Source organism: Neodiprion lecontei, chromosome 3 (assembly GCF_021901455.1).
Source record: "Neodiprion lecontei isolate iyNeoLeco1 chromosome 3, iyNeoLeco1.1, whole genome shotgun sequence".
In the NCBI taxonomy this organism is placed as follows: Eukaryota; Metazoa; Arthropoda; class Insecta; order Hymenoptera; family Diprionidae; genus Neodiprion; species Neodiprion lecontei.
Genome location: NC_060262.1, coordinates 18,400,062 through 18,418,499, shown reverse-complemented (window position 1 = coordinate 18,418,499; position 18,438 = coordinate 18,400,062). Strand labels below are relative to the sequence as shown.

The window sequence follows — 18,438 nt, the reverse complement described above, 5'->3', positions numbered from 1 at the left end:
TGTTTGTTCATCGCTTCATTTTGACATTCTGAAAAAGATATTGAAAATAGAGATCGACATCGCGTTCCCGTTAATAAATATTCGAGGTCAAAGGTCAACAAATTTAGTTTTTTGCGACTATCTCGCTCACTATGGCTCGGAGACTAATTGAGGCGAGTGTTAAAAATAACAATTATATAATTTCCCACAAAAAAGGTCTCATTCATTTTTTACGTACATTGAACTATTTGGCAGAAAACCTGCTCCGCTATAACGTGCGTAGTATCCGCTTTTGCACTAATTTTGAGGATGAGATTGAATTTCAAAATCATACAATTTCACATAGGAAAGATTCTGTTTATTTTTTACGCACAGTGGACTATTTACGGGGTATAGAGCGACGAATGTCTGTATAACGTGTGTAGTATCCGTTTTCACACCACCTTCGAGGTAGGATGCAAAGCGCGTTTTTTTTCTCATGGTTTCCCCAGCAGCTTTAATTCATATTTAGTATAAAAAATGTATGTCCCGTCTACGTCGTCGTTAATATCTTGTGTTTGCATTGCATTGTCCTATTCTTTGTAAGAGACAGCATCGGTGTTGTGAGTTCTTCATCAATGTCATCGTCGGAAGGATCGATGCTACAAGCTTCGGGCATGACAGTATATCATAGTCCACGACAATGGTCAGAAACAATTGAGCAAGATAGTTCAATTTTTCTACAGCCGCAGTTTGCACTGTAACCTTTTGTGCAATTACAAAAAATCGTTTGCAAAATATCGTCCGGTACAAGTAGTAACAATGTTATAACGGGATTCAAAATATTGCTATTTAACTTTAACCTTCACTGTTGTGGTTCTATACCCTTACCCAATCAAGTTTGGACCTGATAATAGACACGGTACAGATGTTGTTGAGCAGCTGCAATCGTAGATGAAAGAGATGGTAATTTTACAGCTCTGTTGAATCTAGTTGACTTCGCAAAACTTGAGTATCGATTATTGTCAAGTGAATTCTCTGACTTAAGAGCTCCATACATTGCCAAAAGTGTACGGACTTTATTTTCAAGTATACGTTCTTGAGAGCAATTTTCTTCTTGGAAAATATCTGTCCGATTATATTATTCATTGATTGAAGACCAATATTACGTGCATGTGACAGTTTATTTCGTCATGACCAATAATTGTAGTTGCCAAGGACACTATTTGCTTCATTCCTGGAAACGGATTATGCAATTTGACCTATTCAAGTAATTTTAGTACGTCTTCATCATCTCTTTTAATTCGCATATCTCTGGCATCAAAATGTGGCTCATTGCTATCCAATTTTTTAATTTCCTACATATGGCGTTTATGGAATGCATACTGGACACCCACTTGCATAATACACTACCCTGTGTGCTCCTTCCACGAGAAAATCCTACTTCCATTTTCATCGACTTCGTCAATGTTTGTTCGATAATCATATCGGTTCAGGTACCACTGTTGATTTTATCACTTTGCTATCTGTAAATCTTTTAAATGTCAGCTGATCTATACTTTCTTCTATAGCGAGCATGTCTTGTAAATATAAATGGTACAGAAAGTGTCCGGTAGCATGAAAATATGGAAGCATTTTTGTAACTGATTTCAGGTGCTGAGTCCAATTTCCCGTTCTCTCAGCATGTATAAAGTCATGTATAACAGAAACCATTTCAAGATATAGTACCCATAATTGTGCCGTACTACCTTGAGCTTTACATTTATTCAACTGATTGTAAAACTGCTCAACTAATGGTTTGAAATTTTGCTAGATGCTACATTTTCATAAGACACTGTTCCATTCATTATATCTTCAATATGACTGTCCATGAAATCATATATAGCATCATTAATTTCCATCTCGTCAAAAATATGACTCGACAATACTCTGCCGAGTAGTGTATGGCCTCTGACACTTCGGGCATAAGCACGGCTATTTCACATTTTATCTACATAATTTGTAACGTATATAATACTTGGGGCTTCTTTTATGCCATTTCCTGCAATTCTTTTCCCTATGCATCCTAGAAACGACATCAACATGTGGAAACCTCCTAATCTTAGAATTACGCTTGAAGTCTCCGATCCAGGTTCACTAACAGCTACAGTTTCACGTACTTTCATGAACAGTGTCTGATTAAAAATCACAAGACATATCGCTTGATTATTAAAAGCAGCATCATCTGCAACACACTTCTACGTCATAAACAGTGTTGTAATTACTACACGGCTTGTGAATAAATGGTAGAAACATGACGCAAGACGTTTCAGTTTGTTTCAGTTTTACTTAAGATATTCGATAAAGCCATTCCAACCTGGTAAATCTGATACACCTTTCGACATGCCATACATCCAGATTAGATCGATTATGTTCAAGGCGGTTTTGCATAATACTTACTTGTAGTTGACGTCTTTAACTTCAACTCTACTGAATCTAAACACTGTATGATTTTCGTACATGCAGAGAGGCACATGTGAAACTGCCGCCAAGTCTTTGGTACTTGATGCTGTTGTGCACTTCATGATAAATAGATTACTAATAACAGCATTGTTTGGAGTAATTATTTTGATAACTCCCATTATATCATAAGCCGGTGAGTGGGGCGAACCAAAGATATGGTCGTTGGTACACCTTGTGCGGGAACTACAGAGCACTTTGTTTTCATCTAAACGGTTCGTTGTACGTAAAAAATGAAGAAAATCTTTCCTATGTCAAATTTCATAATCTTGAATTTCGATATGATCCTCAATTGGTCTCCAAGCCATAGGCAGAAACCGAATTTGTTGACCTTTGACCTTGAATATTTATTAACGCGAACGTGATCTCGTTCTCAATTTTGAACATCTTTTTCAGAACGTCAAAATGAAGCAATAAAAAAGAGGCTCCGACTTTTTAGGAGCAGAAGCCATACTTATAACTAAAATGACTGTATTATTAACGATGAACAAGATTTGTCATGATAAAATAATTGGAATACTTACATCGAAATTTGTCCATATTTTTACCAGCACATAGCGTAGCCAAAGCAACTTTTACTGAGAAAACAGATATTTTATTGTTTTCCCTAAAAAAAAATAAAGATTTAAAATAATTTTTATCAAAGATATCAGCAGAAATGTAGAATAAATATTATTTTTAGATTACATACCCACTGGTATATGCTGCCAAAAGCCAGTTCATAAGAAGAGCTGTGGTAGCGTCTACTTTTGCTTGCTGAGCTACGGGTACTCTTTTGTTGAGTGCGTGAAAGAGAGACGAAAGCAAGGTTTCCAACCTTGATACTCCCAGTGTACTCGTCGGCTCTAATGTGTTCAAGCCATTTTCTCTGAATGCTTCGATCACGTTCCATATGTCAACATTGTGAACTAGAAACAGGGTCAGAAGCACAGAATATTAAAGACACTGTACCAACAGTAATGATGATTTAAAAACTTCAAATGGATTCCAATGTATTCGTTTTATTTTGTACATGCAAATCAAAACGGATGTAATGATTTGACAATTTGTTTGCGGATGAAAATTACGTTTAATCTGAAATTCGTAGAGTCGTCAAGATTAATACTTGATTAATGTGATGGAAAGCTGATTTAAATCACAAAAATAAATTGTAGCATTACTAAATGTTGGGTTGTAGAATGATCTTATTTGTATGCCAACTATGAGAATCTGTGATCACTTCAAACTGTTGATTTTGAGAATTTTTTCATTGCAAGATGTACTTACAATGGACTTTTTTTTGAATGAATCTCAATTTACAAGCAGTTCGGTATGATGCGAATCGGATACTGTCAAAATTCTGTTGTCGCATTTCTTGCAACAGCTGCAGTCGACTTGCTTCCCCACTGCTACCGCCTATCCCTTGATTGGAACCTCCTGCACCATCTTCCGCCATTTTTTCTGTAACATTCAACAGTCTTCTTGGAAATTGAAATTACAAAGTACAGGGATAGTTATCTCACCTAAAATAAATTTAGCAGTTTTGCTCAAATTCTCCAATGTTTATGCTAATTATTTGATAAATTTTAATAGATGGGTTTGGAGTTAGTGAAGAAATATTTGATGCCATTTACTAAAAACGTGGATGTGATGTGTTGTATGATATACACGTAGTATTTTCCAGTACAAATTCAAAATTCACAGTAAAAAATTAATGAATATATTACTATCAGGGAATATGTTTCAAACATGCACCAATTTGCCCCAAGCGTAGCGCGGAGCTTTGCAGCTTATTTTTCAAACGGATTAAAAAAAGATCAGTTTCTGACAAAGGGGGGTTTTCAGGTAATAGCGGAAAGAATATAGTGATGCAAAAGTTTATACTTCAACAATTGCATGTTTAAACTCTAAATGTAATAGGTGTCGTTAATAATCTATGTACTATGGTGGTATAAGATTATTTTACTGATTAGTGTAGTTGTTATAGTTCGTGACTGGATAGTTCTTGAAGTTATTTGTCTGTTGTCTTGATAGTCAAAATGTATTCCTGTATTACCAAAGGAGAATGTTTTCCGCCTCAAATAAGTGATTTGCTTTCAATAAACAAGAATTAATCACATGATATGAATTCAATTGTATCGTTAAAACATTTAGTGTCAAGTGTCAAAAACCATAATTCTATTGTAAATTTTTTCCAGTGAGTCTGTCAGACCTCAAACTTCGTTGGAACAGTGGCAGTGGCTGATTAATTACTCGAAAAGATACAATCACTACGGCAACTTTGCGCAGTTTTCCTATACATGATTTCAACAATTTTGCGGATTTAACACAATTTCAGACGATTTATATAATTTCGCATAATTTCATGAAATTTTATATGTCTATATATTTCATACGGTTTATGATTTGATAACATTCCACTGAGAGTAGTGCAACATTTTTACAAAGTGTCAAAAGAAAAATACATTTTAACAATGTTACAACATTCAGAAACCATCATAAATTATGGAAATTTCGTAACATTTTGTAGTCATTAAATAAAATCTGTTAGTTTCTACATTTTTCAAATCATTCAGAATATGTATTTATGTGGAAAAAAAACTGTAACCCAGTTTGTTAAAATTTATGTTTATGTATTGAATTGGATGAGCTTAATTAATAAATGATTTCAATGATTTCAGTGATTTCAGAAAATTTCAAATGATTTGAATGATTTAATATTTCCGTAGACATTAATTTTCAATTGTTAACAAATCTTAAAAAAATACCAATGATAATACGTAAAATAAAATATGCTCATTTCTTTGATAAGTCCCTGACCCAGTATACGAACTGCTATGCACTTGGGCCTTCAGATAATTAATAATTAGCGTAAACAGTGGTCATCTAGTCTCGTATCCTCTGTTCGGCGACACTTGAAAAACATGTACATTATACATGTATCGGTGTTATGACCGGCAATCATGGCTGCGTGAATAAGGCGGCACTGATTGTAAGTAGATAAATTTTGAATCACGACTAAAAGATCAAGTCGCAATGATCGCCGATCCATGCACGCGAAAGAAGTTGTGAACTATCCTTATACTTTCTCATCCTAAAAACACACTGCAGCACAATAACATCGACGTAAAAAGCGTAGCTCATCTTCTCTATGTACAGTGAAAAATTCAGTTATACGTTTTGCAAGAGGTATGGCAATATTAACGTATAAATGAGAAAAACGTTTGAGTGAAATACCTAAATATTCCAAACCTTCATGATTGGAAAACGAAAAATTTATGATTTTCAGCGGTCTTATAGCTATCATCTTGACATATTTACATTCACCTCTAGTGAAATCGACTAATATTATTAATCTTAAGGTTAATCCAGTGCCGGTAAGTAAAGAATCTTTCTATAGATGAGGCGCAGACCTAAACTTGCCAGGACGTGTTTGGGACAGGATTAGGCAGGTATGTCAAGCTACGCCATCCAACGATAGGCAAGTTCAACGTCAAATCGAAAATTTCGAATAAGAAGTCAACTGTAACAACGCATAACCGAACAGAGACCAGCACTAAGGGATTGAATACGTAGCGTATAAGTGCTAAAAACGTATAAGCGAGAAACGAACAAGTGCCAAACGTATAACCGAGAATTCACTGTATAAGTATATACCGTGAGTTTTTCTAACAGCGGAACGATCCGTGCGCCTGAGGCAGGCAACCGCAGTTAGAGTTGTTAGGGGTAACCGTGCGCAGTGGGTAACTGTGCGCACCCTGTTTATCTACGAAGGGCAGAAGGGAAAGTCTTGATATGCGTAGGGAACTGAAACGTACGGTAACAAAGACTTAATTCATCTACAAGATTGCGACATCGTGTCGTCCATTTATTTTTTAATATAAATAAAAAGAATTCGACGCTCCAACTATAATTTTTGTCATCTTGACAAATATTGTCACATCGAACTGAATATAATCACCAAGGTAAATCAATTTTTTTTATGTTAGTGATTTATTTAAGTTTACTATTCTGTATATAATTTAAGTTTATGTTTAGTATGAGTAAAGTTATATGAGTATCTATCAAAAATCTCGGTCTGGGGCAAGTGTGCGCGGGTACCTACTTAGATACCCCCGTTGTTTTATGTGAGAAAGTAATGAAGTTGTTGTAAAAAAAAATTGACTAATGATGTTTTTTTTTATTTCAGTTTTTGATCACAATGCCACGTAGCATGAACAATGTACATTTTATGAAGGAGGTAGTTTTGAATGTGATCGTTGCCACAAATAACCCTCGTAAAATTATCAACTGATTTTGAAGATTCTTTTAAATTTCTAAAATTTCTTTAAGTTCATTCTTAGGCATCTGATTTTATGTGATTTTATTGTAATAAGTCGATCTCGCATTATTTATTTATCTAGTCTTCAAAATAATTTGTTATTAAGAAGTCTATAACTATTCAAGAACAATGCGCACACTTACCCGAAGAAACGCGTATTTTGAATTTTTTTCATTAACCATTTTTTCTTTCCAATTGTCAAAGTTTTATGTGTTATTACTTAATTTAATTATTAGTTCAATAAATGCTTTATCATATGCATGGGTTCTTTTGTCCTTATTTCTTTTTATTTAATTTTTACACGAACCTAAATCCTTAAATGCGCACACTTGACACGAACGACTCTACACCTCATGTTCAAGTTGAGCACCATGTCTCACAACCTCATTATCCCGATGTATAACTGAATTTGATGACAGTCCTATTTTTAATTGACTCATTATTGCTTTAGTTGATTTCCGAATTAAATTTTTCATCGTTTTCCACATTTCCTAATATTCATATTATTTTGACAAATATTAGACAAATATAGTTTGATGTTTGGGCTGGCCATGACGAGATACGGTGCTCAACCTGAATATGAGCAGTATCTCTGGTTGCCTCTCTCAGACACGTGGATCGTTCCGCTGTTACAAAAACTCACGATATACGTACAGAGTGAATTCCTAACAACCGCATGGTCCGTGGTCTGCTAAAATCCTAATGCGCATGCCCTACGATCCGAGAGCGGCTATTCACCAGGGTAACCAACTGTTGCTAGCCTAAAAAATTTCGACATTTGTGAGTTAAGCACAACTGCCGTCGATACTGTCAACATTTTTGAGATTCCATACACGCTCATTAAGTTTTAGCCAACGATAAACCATGCAGTCGTTAGGAATTCACTCTGTATATACACGATTAGGTAAACATGTGGACATTAAGTCAGGGACAGCTAGTTTTTCGCCCGAGTCGATTACGTTGGTAACGCAGATTTGGTTTGCAGTTGTCACTGTCGGCCGGCAGCTGCGGGCTGAATCTGTGTTACTAACGTAATCGACTCGACCAAAAAACTAGGCGTCTCTGAATTAATGTCCACATGTGTACATAAATCATGATTCGAATGAAAAATTTCGCAATTTTGCAGCACCATAAAGAGCTGGGGTAGATTGATCCGAAGTATTTATTCGCGTCGGTAGCTTCGAGTTTTGCTTACGAATGTGACATTCACTTGCGATGATATGAGAAAATTGTGAAAAAAAACTAAAACCTGCAGATTAACGTGAAATTTTTATCTTGAGCTTAGAGCGACGAAAGTCGACCCGGGTTCAGAAACTTACACGAGTCACGAGTAAGGTGCTGGACGAGAGGTCTCATACATGCGTACGAGAGAATTTCAGGTCGTCCCGTCGTCTGAAATAACTGGACTTGAGGCAAGTCCAGAGATATTATTACGGAGCGAAAAATAGTATATGTTGCATAAATTATGATAATGGGTGTGGTGTGCGTTGCCTAACATGCTGGAATCAAAACTGATGTGTTATATTTTGGTCGATGATGAGCAGTGTTGTACATTATTCAGATAATTTTGATTAACGCGGAATTATCTTGGATAAAATCATTTCACCAGTTATCTTATAAATGTAATCTACAATCTAAAATCTATCTTAATCCATCGAAATAACATAAATAATAAGATTCTCATCTGTAGATATTCATACTCACCATTTTGTACAATACTGAGGTAATAAGTGTTGGAAAACTTGTATGAAAAATTAAATATACTGGGTTACAGATTTTTAGTTCCTGAAGGGGGGGGGGGGGGGGGGGGGGGGTATAGCTTGGACGGTCTAATATCATACCTATTTTAAAGAGTTGTTATTCAAAAAAATGAAACCTTTTACAGCAATTTGAGTTAACGGGCTTTATTAGTTATAATTTAAAGAACATTTAGAACTTTTTCATTGAAATTAATAAGAAAATGGCGACATGACGCATATAAGTAGCGAACAACTCCGAACTCGAGAGCTTTTGCGATGGCGCATCTCCTGACATCACTCTCCAACTTGTAAGACATAGAACAATTTTTTTGAGTTAATAACACCCCCACCCCCCAAGCATACCGGCATGATAGTCCAGGAGGAAGAGGAAAAGTAATTTAAATCACAAGTTTGGGCTTGGAAACGAGAGGTAATTTATAGCTTTAATTCTCAAATTAATTAAAATTCCTCTGATCCTCGCTTGCTAGCAGTGATTAATTTAAAGTTAGACGGTTTTAATGTCGCCGAAGCTGTTACATACATACCTATAATGAACCATAGTTCCCCCCTCCCCCCGGCCGCACTTTTTTAAAAAATAATTCGGAGTGCATTATTTCCTCCACCTCCTTGCAACGCGAGATTTGATTGTATAGAATTCATGCGGCAAGAATTTAGATCACTTTTGAAAATCATCAATTTTCAAAAAATTTGGCGATCAGTTTCATTCAGCCGTTTTTACGTCAACGTGGAGAATTCGAGAAGTTGAGATTTAATAGTGCATCCATCGTATACCTATGTTGACATGGGGAATGACGTGATTGAAATCAGCCACGCCAATGTAACTACTAAACCCAACCACTTTAAAACAATTTTGAAGCTTCAAAATCACAATAAGAAAAGTCAGCTCTATTTAAATTATAACTCATTTTTTACTTTTGTAAAATCCAATCTTACAGGTCACATTATCTAAACGTTTCAATATATGTGTAAAATAAAAATAAAACATTCGCGACACATCTTGCATGTGATTCTTCGCGGTATATTCTGCATTCTTCGGCAACCGTGTTTTAGTTATGAATTTATAAGAATACGGTAAAGATGAAGTTTGAGTATATATAAGATTGGATACTTTTGAATTGCAGTGTCTGTGTAAGTTTGTACATTTCGAATGATTTTGCAAAGGTTCAAAATTCTGTAACAATTTAATGTTCTGTATTAATATACGAACACTACACGAACGATAGCGCACTGATGCTCGTTTGTTGCTTGCGGATTCCGTTAAAAACTGAAACTACATACCGATGAGCTGTTGATTTCGCATTGAAATGTGCGGCCAAAAGAATAATTCAATTAGATTATAGCGACGTTACTTATGATTGTGTATAGATCATGATGCTGTTCAGACTGTAATATCTGATAACTTATGGGGTATTTTCCCAGGGGAATTCTTAAAAATACGGGTGGTTTGTTTAAGCTTTAATATCTATAAGAATCTAAGAGTAAGGTGCTATATATAAGCTGATGCTATTCTGACTTAGAACGTGCTTCCAGAATCTAGGTATAGTTTCCGAAGCTATAATTCAATTTGTCATAAAGTAAGGAGAAAAAGTAAGTTGAGAAAAATAATAGAAAAGATATCACATCAGTCCTAATAAACTGATGATACTTATTGTTGGTAGAATGAACTAGAAGCTTTTTTTAATACGTTTCACTTGAAACTGAGATTTTTTTTTTGCTTAGCTTAGTTTCGTACGATCTATAGTTTTCGAATTAAAACGTAAAAGAAAATAAAATTAAGCATAATCTTATCAACTAACAAAAGTATTTTACAAAGTTTCAGAGGGTGGAGATTTCGGTCAGATCGATTACATGTAGAATACCCCATATAAAGTAATATACGTTTGGTTAATTTCAATATACGGAGATGTTTTCATAAACGTTTCACAGTTATCTTACGGTCAGCAAATATGATCGTAAATTATATCGGTGGGTGTACGTATCCATACAGCAAATAACTGAGGAATGAATCACTAATCAACAGGTAACCGCATATATGGCAACATGCGCCAATAAAATAATTAGCATTAATCCTATCCGGCTCGTATTCAGTATATAATTATGGTATCGCTCGTTTTAGCTGGATTCGTTAAGATCGAATATTCAGCGGACAAGTTTCTTCGTAGGGATTGTACGAAAGTACAACTGTAATCTGTTTACAGAAGAAAATTCAAAACCTGCAGCAGTAGCTTGTGGAAAATCATAAATGGGTACAAGGTACAAGTAGTCAGTATTGATCTCGAAACATACAATTATAATGAAATATGTGTGTCCGTCGTTCTTGTTTTACGCACTACGCAACATAGTCTAATTATTCACACGGAATATGTGATTATCAATGTTACAACGAGAGTTGTGACTTAGTTTCCATCGTGTGCAGAGTTTAAATTGGATCACCAATCACGTACCTATCAGATTTGTCAAGAAAGCGGGGAATCCCATGGCGGATATCAAGCTGCACGTTTAGTTAATTTAAACTTTGCCTAAAACTTAAACCAAGTCATTTGTACGTAAAATTGCGTAACGTGTAGTACGTAATGAAAAGTTCAGGCTCATTCATTTTCCCGTGAACATTATTATACTGAAAGAGAAAACCGAATAACGGAATCCCGCAATGACATATCACCTACATATTATTACATGAGCGGATACACCAACTTCAGCGGGATTTCTGTAGAGTCAAAACTTTGATATGGCAGCAATTTGAATAAAATATGGTGTACGCCAAGATCCGATAATCCTTGAATTTTTAGACTCTTATGCTGCACCGTTTACGAGAAACACGTTCGTCAACATTATCGTGTTTTCGAATTTCCACTACTTTGTACGGTCGGGAAAAAATTAACAAATATGTTTTTCATGTAAAAAAGTTTGATCTTTCCAAATATGAAATCCATTTTGTGGTAGCTCCCCGGAAACTATCAGAGAACCACGTTTTCAGACATTTTGTGTACTGTGGAAGATAAAAAAAAGTTGTCTTACTTTTTTGTGCGTAAAAATTGACAAGTTCGAATTAAGTAAAGAAACGGTTCAGTATTGTTGGTCTATGGAACGATAGTCCTGGGTCACCCTGTATATATACCGAATCAATTATAATCCGATTTTCATCCTACACTACAAATTTGAAAACGTCTACTTTTTCACAGATGAAAACATAAAAAGAATCCAACTTTTAGTCCATCGCATTGATACAGGACTGAAAATATCTAGAAAAGAAAAAACTCGTATAAATTTATTTGGCAGTTTCCGAGGATCTACCTTAAAGTGGATTTCATAGTCAAACAAAGTTTCAACTCATTCAAAACATGACAAAAAAAAAAATTAATGTTTTTTCACAAACGATACGGCTTGAAAACCAAAGAATTGTAAGATTATTTTATACTTTATACGCATAATCAAAAGCTTACGAGGTTGAAAAATGAAAAATTGTAAAAAAAATTAAAATGGGAATAAAAATTTCTGCCTCACATAATTGCCGCTTCCGGAGCAGGCAAGACTCTTCAGTCGTTATATGAGAGGTATTTAGATGGCTAGGTGCCAGTGATACGATAAATATTCATAACCCAGTGCTGAGAATTTCCACGGAGTGTGGAAAATACGGTCGAGCCGCGGCAAGAAGACACGGAATCGATACCTAGGTACGACCCAACGTGTGCTGCAGGCGGCAGCGAGGAGGCTTTACCTCGCGGATTCTGCAAGAGGCAAGGAAGGAAGGCCGAGATGAGAGCGGTTAAACGAAGGAGCGAGCTAGGCAACGAAGAGCTGGAAAAAAAAAGGGGGAAAAAGGAAGAAGGGACGGAAGGTGTGTGAGGCGAGGTGTGCTCGGAGTGAGAAATGGCGAGAGATTGCAGCTGCAAGGAAATGTCGAGATATACGCGAACTCTCTATTAGCGAAAATGTAAGACCGCGTAGATAATACGAGCAAATTCAAAAACCCTGCAATCGAGCCCCGAACGCATTTTGGAATCTAAAATTCCCTGATCTATCCAGGTATTTCAGACCAATAATATGACCTTTCAAAATCATAATCAAAAAATTACAGTACTTTTAATAAGATGACATATATTTGAGAAATATATATTTACTAACGGCAGATTGTAATTCTCGATGGAAAAAAAAAAGAAAAATAAGTGTTGGTATCGATTGTTGATGTTATATTCTTTACGAATATACGTAATTCAGTTACTGCAGCTGATTTATTTATGACGGGCAATGAAAACATCCCGATTTCTTCCAATGGGATCAATTCAGAATTTTGAAAATTCACATAATGCAATAATCTCGAGAGTCAAAAAAGTTTCGAGTTATCTGCGAGGTGAGTATCGAAACTATAATTAACGCCTTCAAACGTTCAATAAACTAATCGATAAAACGTATCGATAACCTTGAGACTAACAAACTTTTTTTATGCGCCTCGGACGATTTATAAAACATTGCGATGATTGTTCGAGCCCATCGTTGTATAATAGAGCTCTGGGCTTACATTGTACGGAACTTTAGGTAAGCATTCGAATAGGCGACCGATGCTGGGATGGACCACCTAGAAGTCTTCCTCTGGAGAATCCAGGACGGAGATGCCGCTGCTGGCTGGCATTCTCTTGCGTAGGCGGGTCACCGAGGTACATATGTACGTACATATACATATAGATACCTACATACACATACGTAAGTATAACCTACACCCGCACCGAGTTGAGAAAATTATAACATGGGGTTTATAGTGGAAGCTGTGCATTATACCCGTCCGTGAAAGGCTATAAAGAATATGTGCGTTACTCAAAAGTGTAATAATAATAATTACATTAATTACTATTATTATTATATGCGTATTGTAAAGAATTTTTATGCGATCAAACTTTCGTAATTTTTGTAAATGTCGATTTATTGTTCTAAGAATATCAAATCATCGCAATAGTTACAACCAAGTATAGTAAAAGTGCCAAAAATCAAGAACAACGGCAATGCAGACTGGATTATGTGATTACAGCTGCACTATTAGTTTTCATTTTGTACTCCGAAGTATAACTTATAGATTTTTCGGTTAGGGTAAAGAGTAAACATGGTTTAGGTACTGTAGAGTAACCGTAACTAGAAATTTATCTCGGTGTAATACGTCAGATTTTATAATAATTTCTTACACAGTCTTCGCGTGTAGTCAAGATTGGTTGTACCGTTGACTTAAAAATGTAAGCAATTGTTGAAATTAAGTAAATAAAAATTTGGGTAGATTTTACAATATGCTTCAGATGCGAAAATGTTCTTCATCATTTCCTTTCGTAAGGAAAAGAGAATTTCAACTTGGTCCAATGTCCAAAATTTTTGAAACGATTGATAAAATCCAAAATTTTGGCGAAACATTATGACTTCTGCAATTGACCGTAAAATTTTCCCCTCGACAAATATCCCAGCCCATATAAGGTACCGGAGTGATTACACATTCGGGTATAATAATAGTAATAATAATAATGTAAACTTATAAGGTCGTAAATATGACGATGAGTGATTGAATAAAACGATAAAAACGTAAATAGCAGCAAAAGAAAATAACAAAATTGCAGATCTGACAAGGTGATGCGAACAAAGAGCTTGTGCGAAATACGTTTGTCGCAGATACACGAAATCTGTTCGTTATTGACGTATGATGTAAAGTTTGTGAGCACGGTTTAACTGTAAACATCAAAAGATTAAGATTATTCACGCCGCCGATTGAGATAAGATCGTCCAATCGATTCAACTTCATTAATCAAACACCAAGATTGTGCTAGCAAAGTTGTATAATTTATATTTTACACCGATTTCGTATCATGTTCGAAATCCGGCAGCCGACTTGCCAGTTCAGTTTGTCGTGTACGTAATAAACATGATAAATACAGATATTATTAAAAATGAACCAATAGTATCTTTAGTTGTGGTTACTTACTATACATTTCTTAACTTAATTAACGCAGTTGAAGTTAGTAACGTCAAAGTAACGCAACATTATTGAAAATTTCATTTTCTTACTGTCTGTATATTTCTCCTGCATAGAAATGAGCTATGCAAATTATAACTTTAGAATTATAACATTGATAGGGTTTAGTTTGCAAAATATCATGATATTATTGCTCTATTGTAACTTTTAAAATTTCAAACAATTTTTCTCGAAATTGTATCGTCAGATAAATATTACGAATTTCAACTTCGTCTTGACTGATTACTTTTTTTTATTGCGAATACAAACACGAAACTTTGCAATAAAACCGTCCAAGCGTAAATTGTAAGAACGCCCTGTTCTGTGTAGCATAAGTGAATATACGAAATAGTATACGTATATCTAAAAGGTTATAGATAGCAATTGCATAAGGAGATATAAGACATAGACGTGGGCGATATTTCACTGGCAATTTTCTATAATATCGGGACCGAAACGTGGTCGGAATTTTTACTATCATAAATCGAACTGTATAAACTTCTGCCCAACTCTCCTGGTTTTCATAAATCTAATCTAACGGGACAACTCGGACCCCTTTCGAATAAAATCCCCTTGCGGTATAGCCACATACCGATAAATACCTGTACAAAAGTAAATTATCGGATGAATACACAAATATGTAAATTTACACAATACGCTGGAACGAGATGAACAATAACAGGCTTAAAACTCGCTTAAAAACTGCGTTAAAGTCACGCTTGCATGAAATAGTTGTGATATTGTGTTACGAGTGCGGAAAGCGGGCGATTTCTGACGAGTGTTAAGGTTGCAGGGTGAGCCGTGAAGGCTATCGCTGTAAATACACGAGTCAAATATCGCCCACATCCACACGAGTGACACGTACGATTTTTTCCAACACCTGTGAAGGAAAGTTCGAATTGAGAAGCAAACGTTACGTAATATGATAATTTAAAAGAAGTAGATCAAGAGCGATTAAGAGTTTCGAAAGCACGGACCCGGCTTCGTACAACCTAACCTAAGAGTACAAACTTCAAGTTGAACTTGCCCAATGACGTAACTAGCGGTGCGTAAAAAAGTTATCCGAAAGTGTGCACGGGCCAAGAAAGCACTAGGGTGTAAAATTGAGAATCTCATCGTCGATTAAAATATTTTTTCCAACACCTGCTTGGAAAATTTCATTTCGGAAACCTGTGGAACGGGCGTAGGGTGCCCCATTTCAGAAAAGTGCGGTAAAACGACGCTGGCGCATGCGTACAGCAGAAGTGCTCGATTTTACACACTAGGATTTTCCTTTTTCATTTTTGAAAAAATTAAGCTGCATGATCAGGCATGGGGAATTCCCTATACACGCATTTTATAACGTAGTACCTTGCATCGGTTTAGTTGCATTGCACATTCAAGAGGTCTGATAACATGTAGTAAAAGAAAATCAAGGGGATTGCGCGTGGAGAGCGGTAAGGTTGATCTTTTACAAGGTTGAATCGGCCAGTTCATCGGCCTCAAAAGTTACGAATAGGGAAAAAACCGTTTCGGAACTCCCAGCATTGTTATTCGTTATTTACTTTATTATTATTTGTGCCGACGATAGCGAACAGGATGAATGAACACCCCTGTTGTCGAACACCCCATCAATTTTTTTCTCTCCGTAGAGTGATGAAATTGTTTCAAACTTTAGGAAATGATAGTGTTTGCAATTATGCTTGGATGTTGAGCCAAAAAGGATCGAAAATTAATGTAAAAATACGGAAAATATTTGATTTGGATATTAGTGTGCCACAACCTTAAAGTGAGTGAGAATCTGTTGTATGTTCAGTATTTTCGCCAATTGTTAGAAATTTCTTGGCCCAACCCATAAGCACAGTTTCAAACATTGTCATGTCCTATTAGAGTGATTCATTATTTTCATGTATAGACTTGAATTTGGCGCCAGCCACCATCTATTACAGGGCCTATAGGTTAAGTCGATAATTTGGTCAATCATATTGTAAAATCGATTATCAAGAAGAGATCGATGTAGAATTTCTTTCTTATCACCTCTTACCCATGCTTTGAAAGAAAAACGTTGCACAAACAAAACCTTTCTTGGTCCACAATAAATAGTGAAGATACGTCCACGAGTCGTATTAATAACCTAAAGCTTAACACTTCCCAAAGTTTAAAACGATGTCATTACTCTGGAGAGAAGAAAACTGTTAGGCACGATTTGCAGAGTCAAACGCGTGCGTAATATGTATATAATATCCGTATAATAGACCTGAATACCTCAGGCGATGCGATCAGAAAAAAAGGCGTATGAAGGAACATTGAAAAGTGAGTCAAAGAAAAGCAAGCCAAGTCAGACAACCATGCGCATAAAATACAATATTCATAAAACTGCAATAACGGGATAAAGAGACAAAAATGCAGAATTAACTACATATTTATTAATTAGCGATAACTGCCGATCCGTATTTGCAGTTATTACAAGACTGCTGAGAGTGCAGTTAATTCTTATGTTGACAATGAACGCCACACGTTTCAACACTCAAAACACATACGGTAAAGGCTTGATAAGTTTCCACCTGCGAAATGAGAAAAAATTGCGATAATTTGATGCTGGTGGAACAACAAATTGATATTATAGGTGTTATTTGAAAAAAATGTGACTAACTAAATGAACATAATTTACGTTGCAATAACAAGAAAATGTAATCTTGACAACTATAATCACGCTAAAAATAGGTGCGTTATAGTTAGAATAACAATTCGATCAAGATTTTCGAGTAACTGCAGCAAATGAAATTTTTCTCAGTTCGTCACTGGTATAAGTTTCACATATTGGCCGAAGTAAAATTGACTTTCCTATACATTCACGAGTAAACTCTGCGTTAACTTTTGAATCTAATGGAACCTGAAGTTTCAATTACAATTTATTGTTGATGTGATAATAAGTTCGTTAAAAGGTATAACCATATGTGGTTATATATTTCGAACAAACGAGTCGTTCTCATTATCCCGGTTTTATACGCAACCTAACAATAAGTGCAGACGTGCATATCGCCAAGATTTCAAGACCTGATCGAGAGAAAATGAACATTGTAACGACTGTGCTATTAAATTTAAAGAACGCCATTTTCACAATCGAAAAGTACAACATTACAGTATAATATAGGATTATTATTATTATTACGTGCATGATTATAATCGGGTATAAAATTTTACTCGTCGGTGCAGTGTAAATGTATTAATTAATTACAGTACGTATGGTGGCTGTGATTATAATATCATAGAGGGATCCTGGACGTAGAAGGTTCTGTTAATGGAATGATAAATGCGTACCAGAAGTCTTCATAAAAAATTGAACACTCAATATGATATATTGATGAATTCTAATGGAATATCTAGTAGATGAAGGTGTGTGGCAATGGAAAGAGTTGAAATACTATCACATCAGCGCCTGTAACCATTTCTCTTGAATTGAACAATGTAATGCGTTGCCGACTAGACAAAGTGCTAATTAATATTAATGAAACGGTTATCATCTTCCGTAAAAATAATATCGCTTTGCGTACATGCGTGTAATATGCGCATTGATCTTTCTACACAAAGCTCATAGTTGCTTTAGATACGCACAGTTTCCCATTATACACCTCCGTTAAGCTGGCTATGCCAATGTAGCATGACAAGTAAATACAAATTGGAGAATAGTCGCTAATTAAACGCATTTTAATTGGGGAAATTTTTTTTCTCGCCATGGCAGTTTTTAAAAACAACACGGAAGACCCAGCTTACGATTAAGCTAGCATCGCCACATCGTAAAAATAGTGCAAATAAAGCTGTAATAGAAAAATACCAAAGCGAGATTTATTCGCTAATTAACTGCAGTCGATTGACATCAGTTTCGTCTTTCTTGACCCCCCCCCCCCCACCCTCCAAGCCGAACGTTACGGAAAAATTTTGAACGTACGTAAATT

General features: G+C 35.6%; 1 protein-coding gene across 5 annotated transcripts in view; it reads right to left on the bottom strand.

Moving 5' to 3' along the window:
* Window positions 1-18,438, bottom strand: part of LOC107227789 (dystrobrevin beta) — a 38,875-nt gene that overhangs the window by 12,736 nt on the left and 7,701 nt on the right. For all 5 annotated transcript variants that reach the window (XM_046734861.1, XM_046734859.1, XM_046734860.1 and 2 more), the window contains exons 2-4: window positions 3,724-3,897; window positions 3,149-3,365; window positions 2,982-3,064 (exon numbers count right to left, since the gene is read on the bottom strand). In XM_046734861.1, the coding sequence (XP_046590817.1) occupies window positions 2,982-3,064; window positions 3,149-3,365; window positions 3,724-3,892 (469 nt within the window). In that variant the 5' untranslated portion in view covers window positions 3,893-3,897. The remainder of the gene's footprint in view (window positions 1-2,981; window positions 3,065-3,148; window positions 3,366-3,723; window positions 3,898-18,438) is intronic.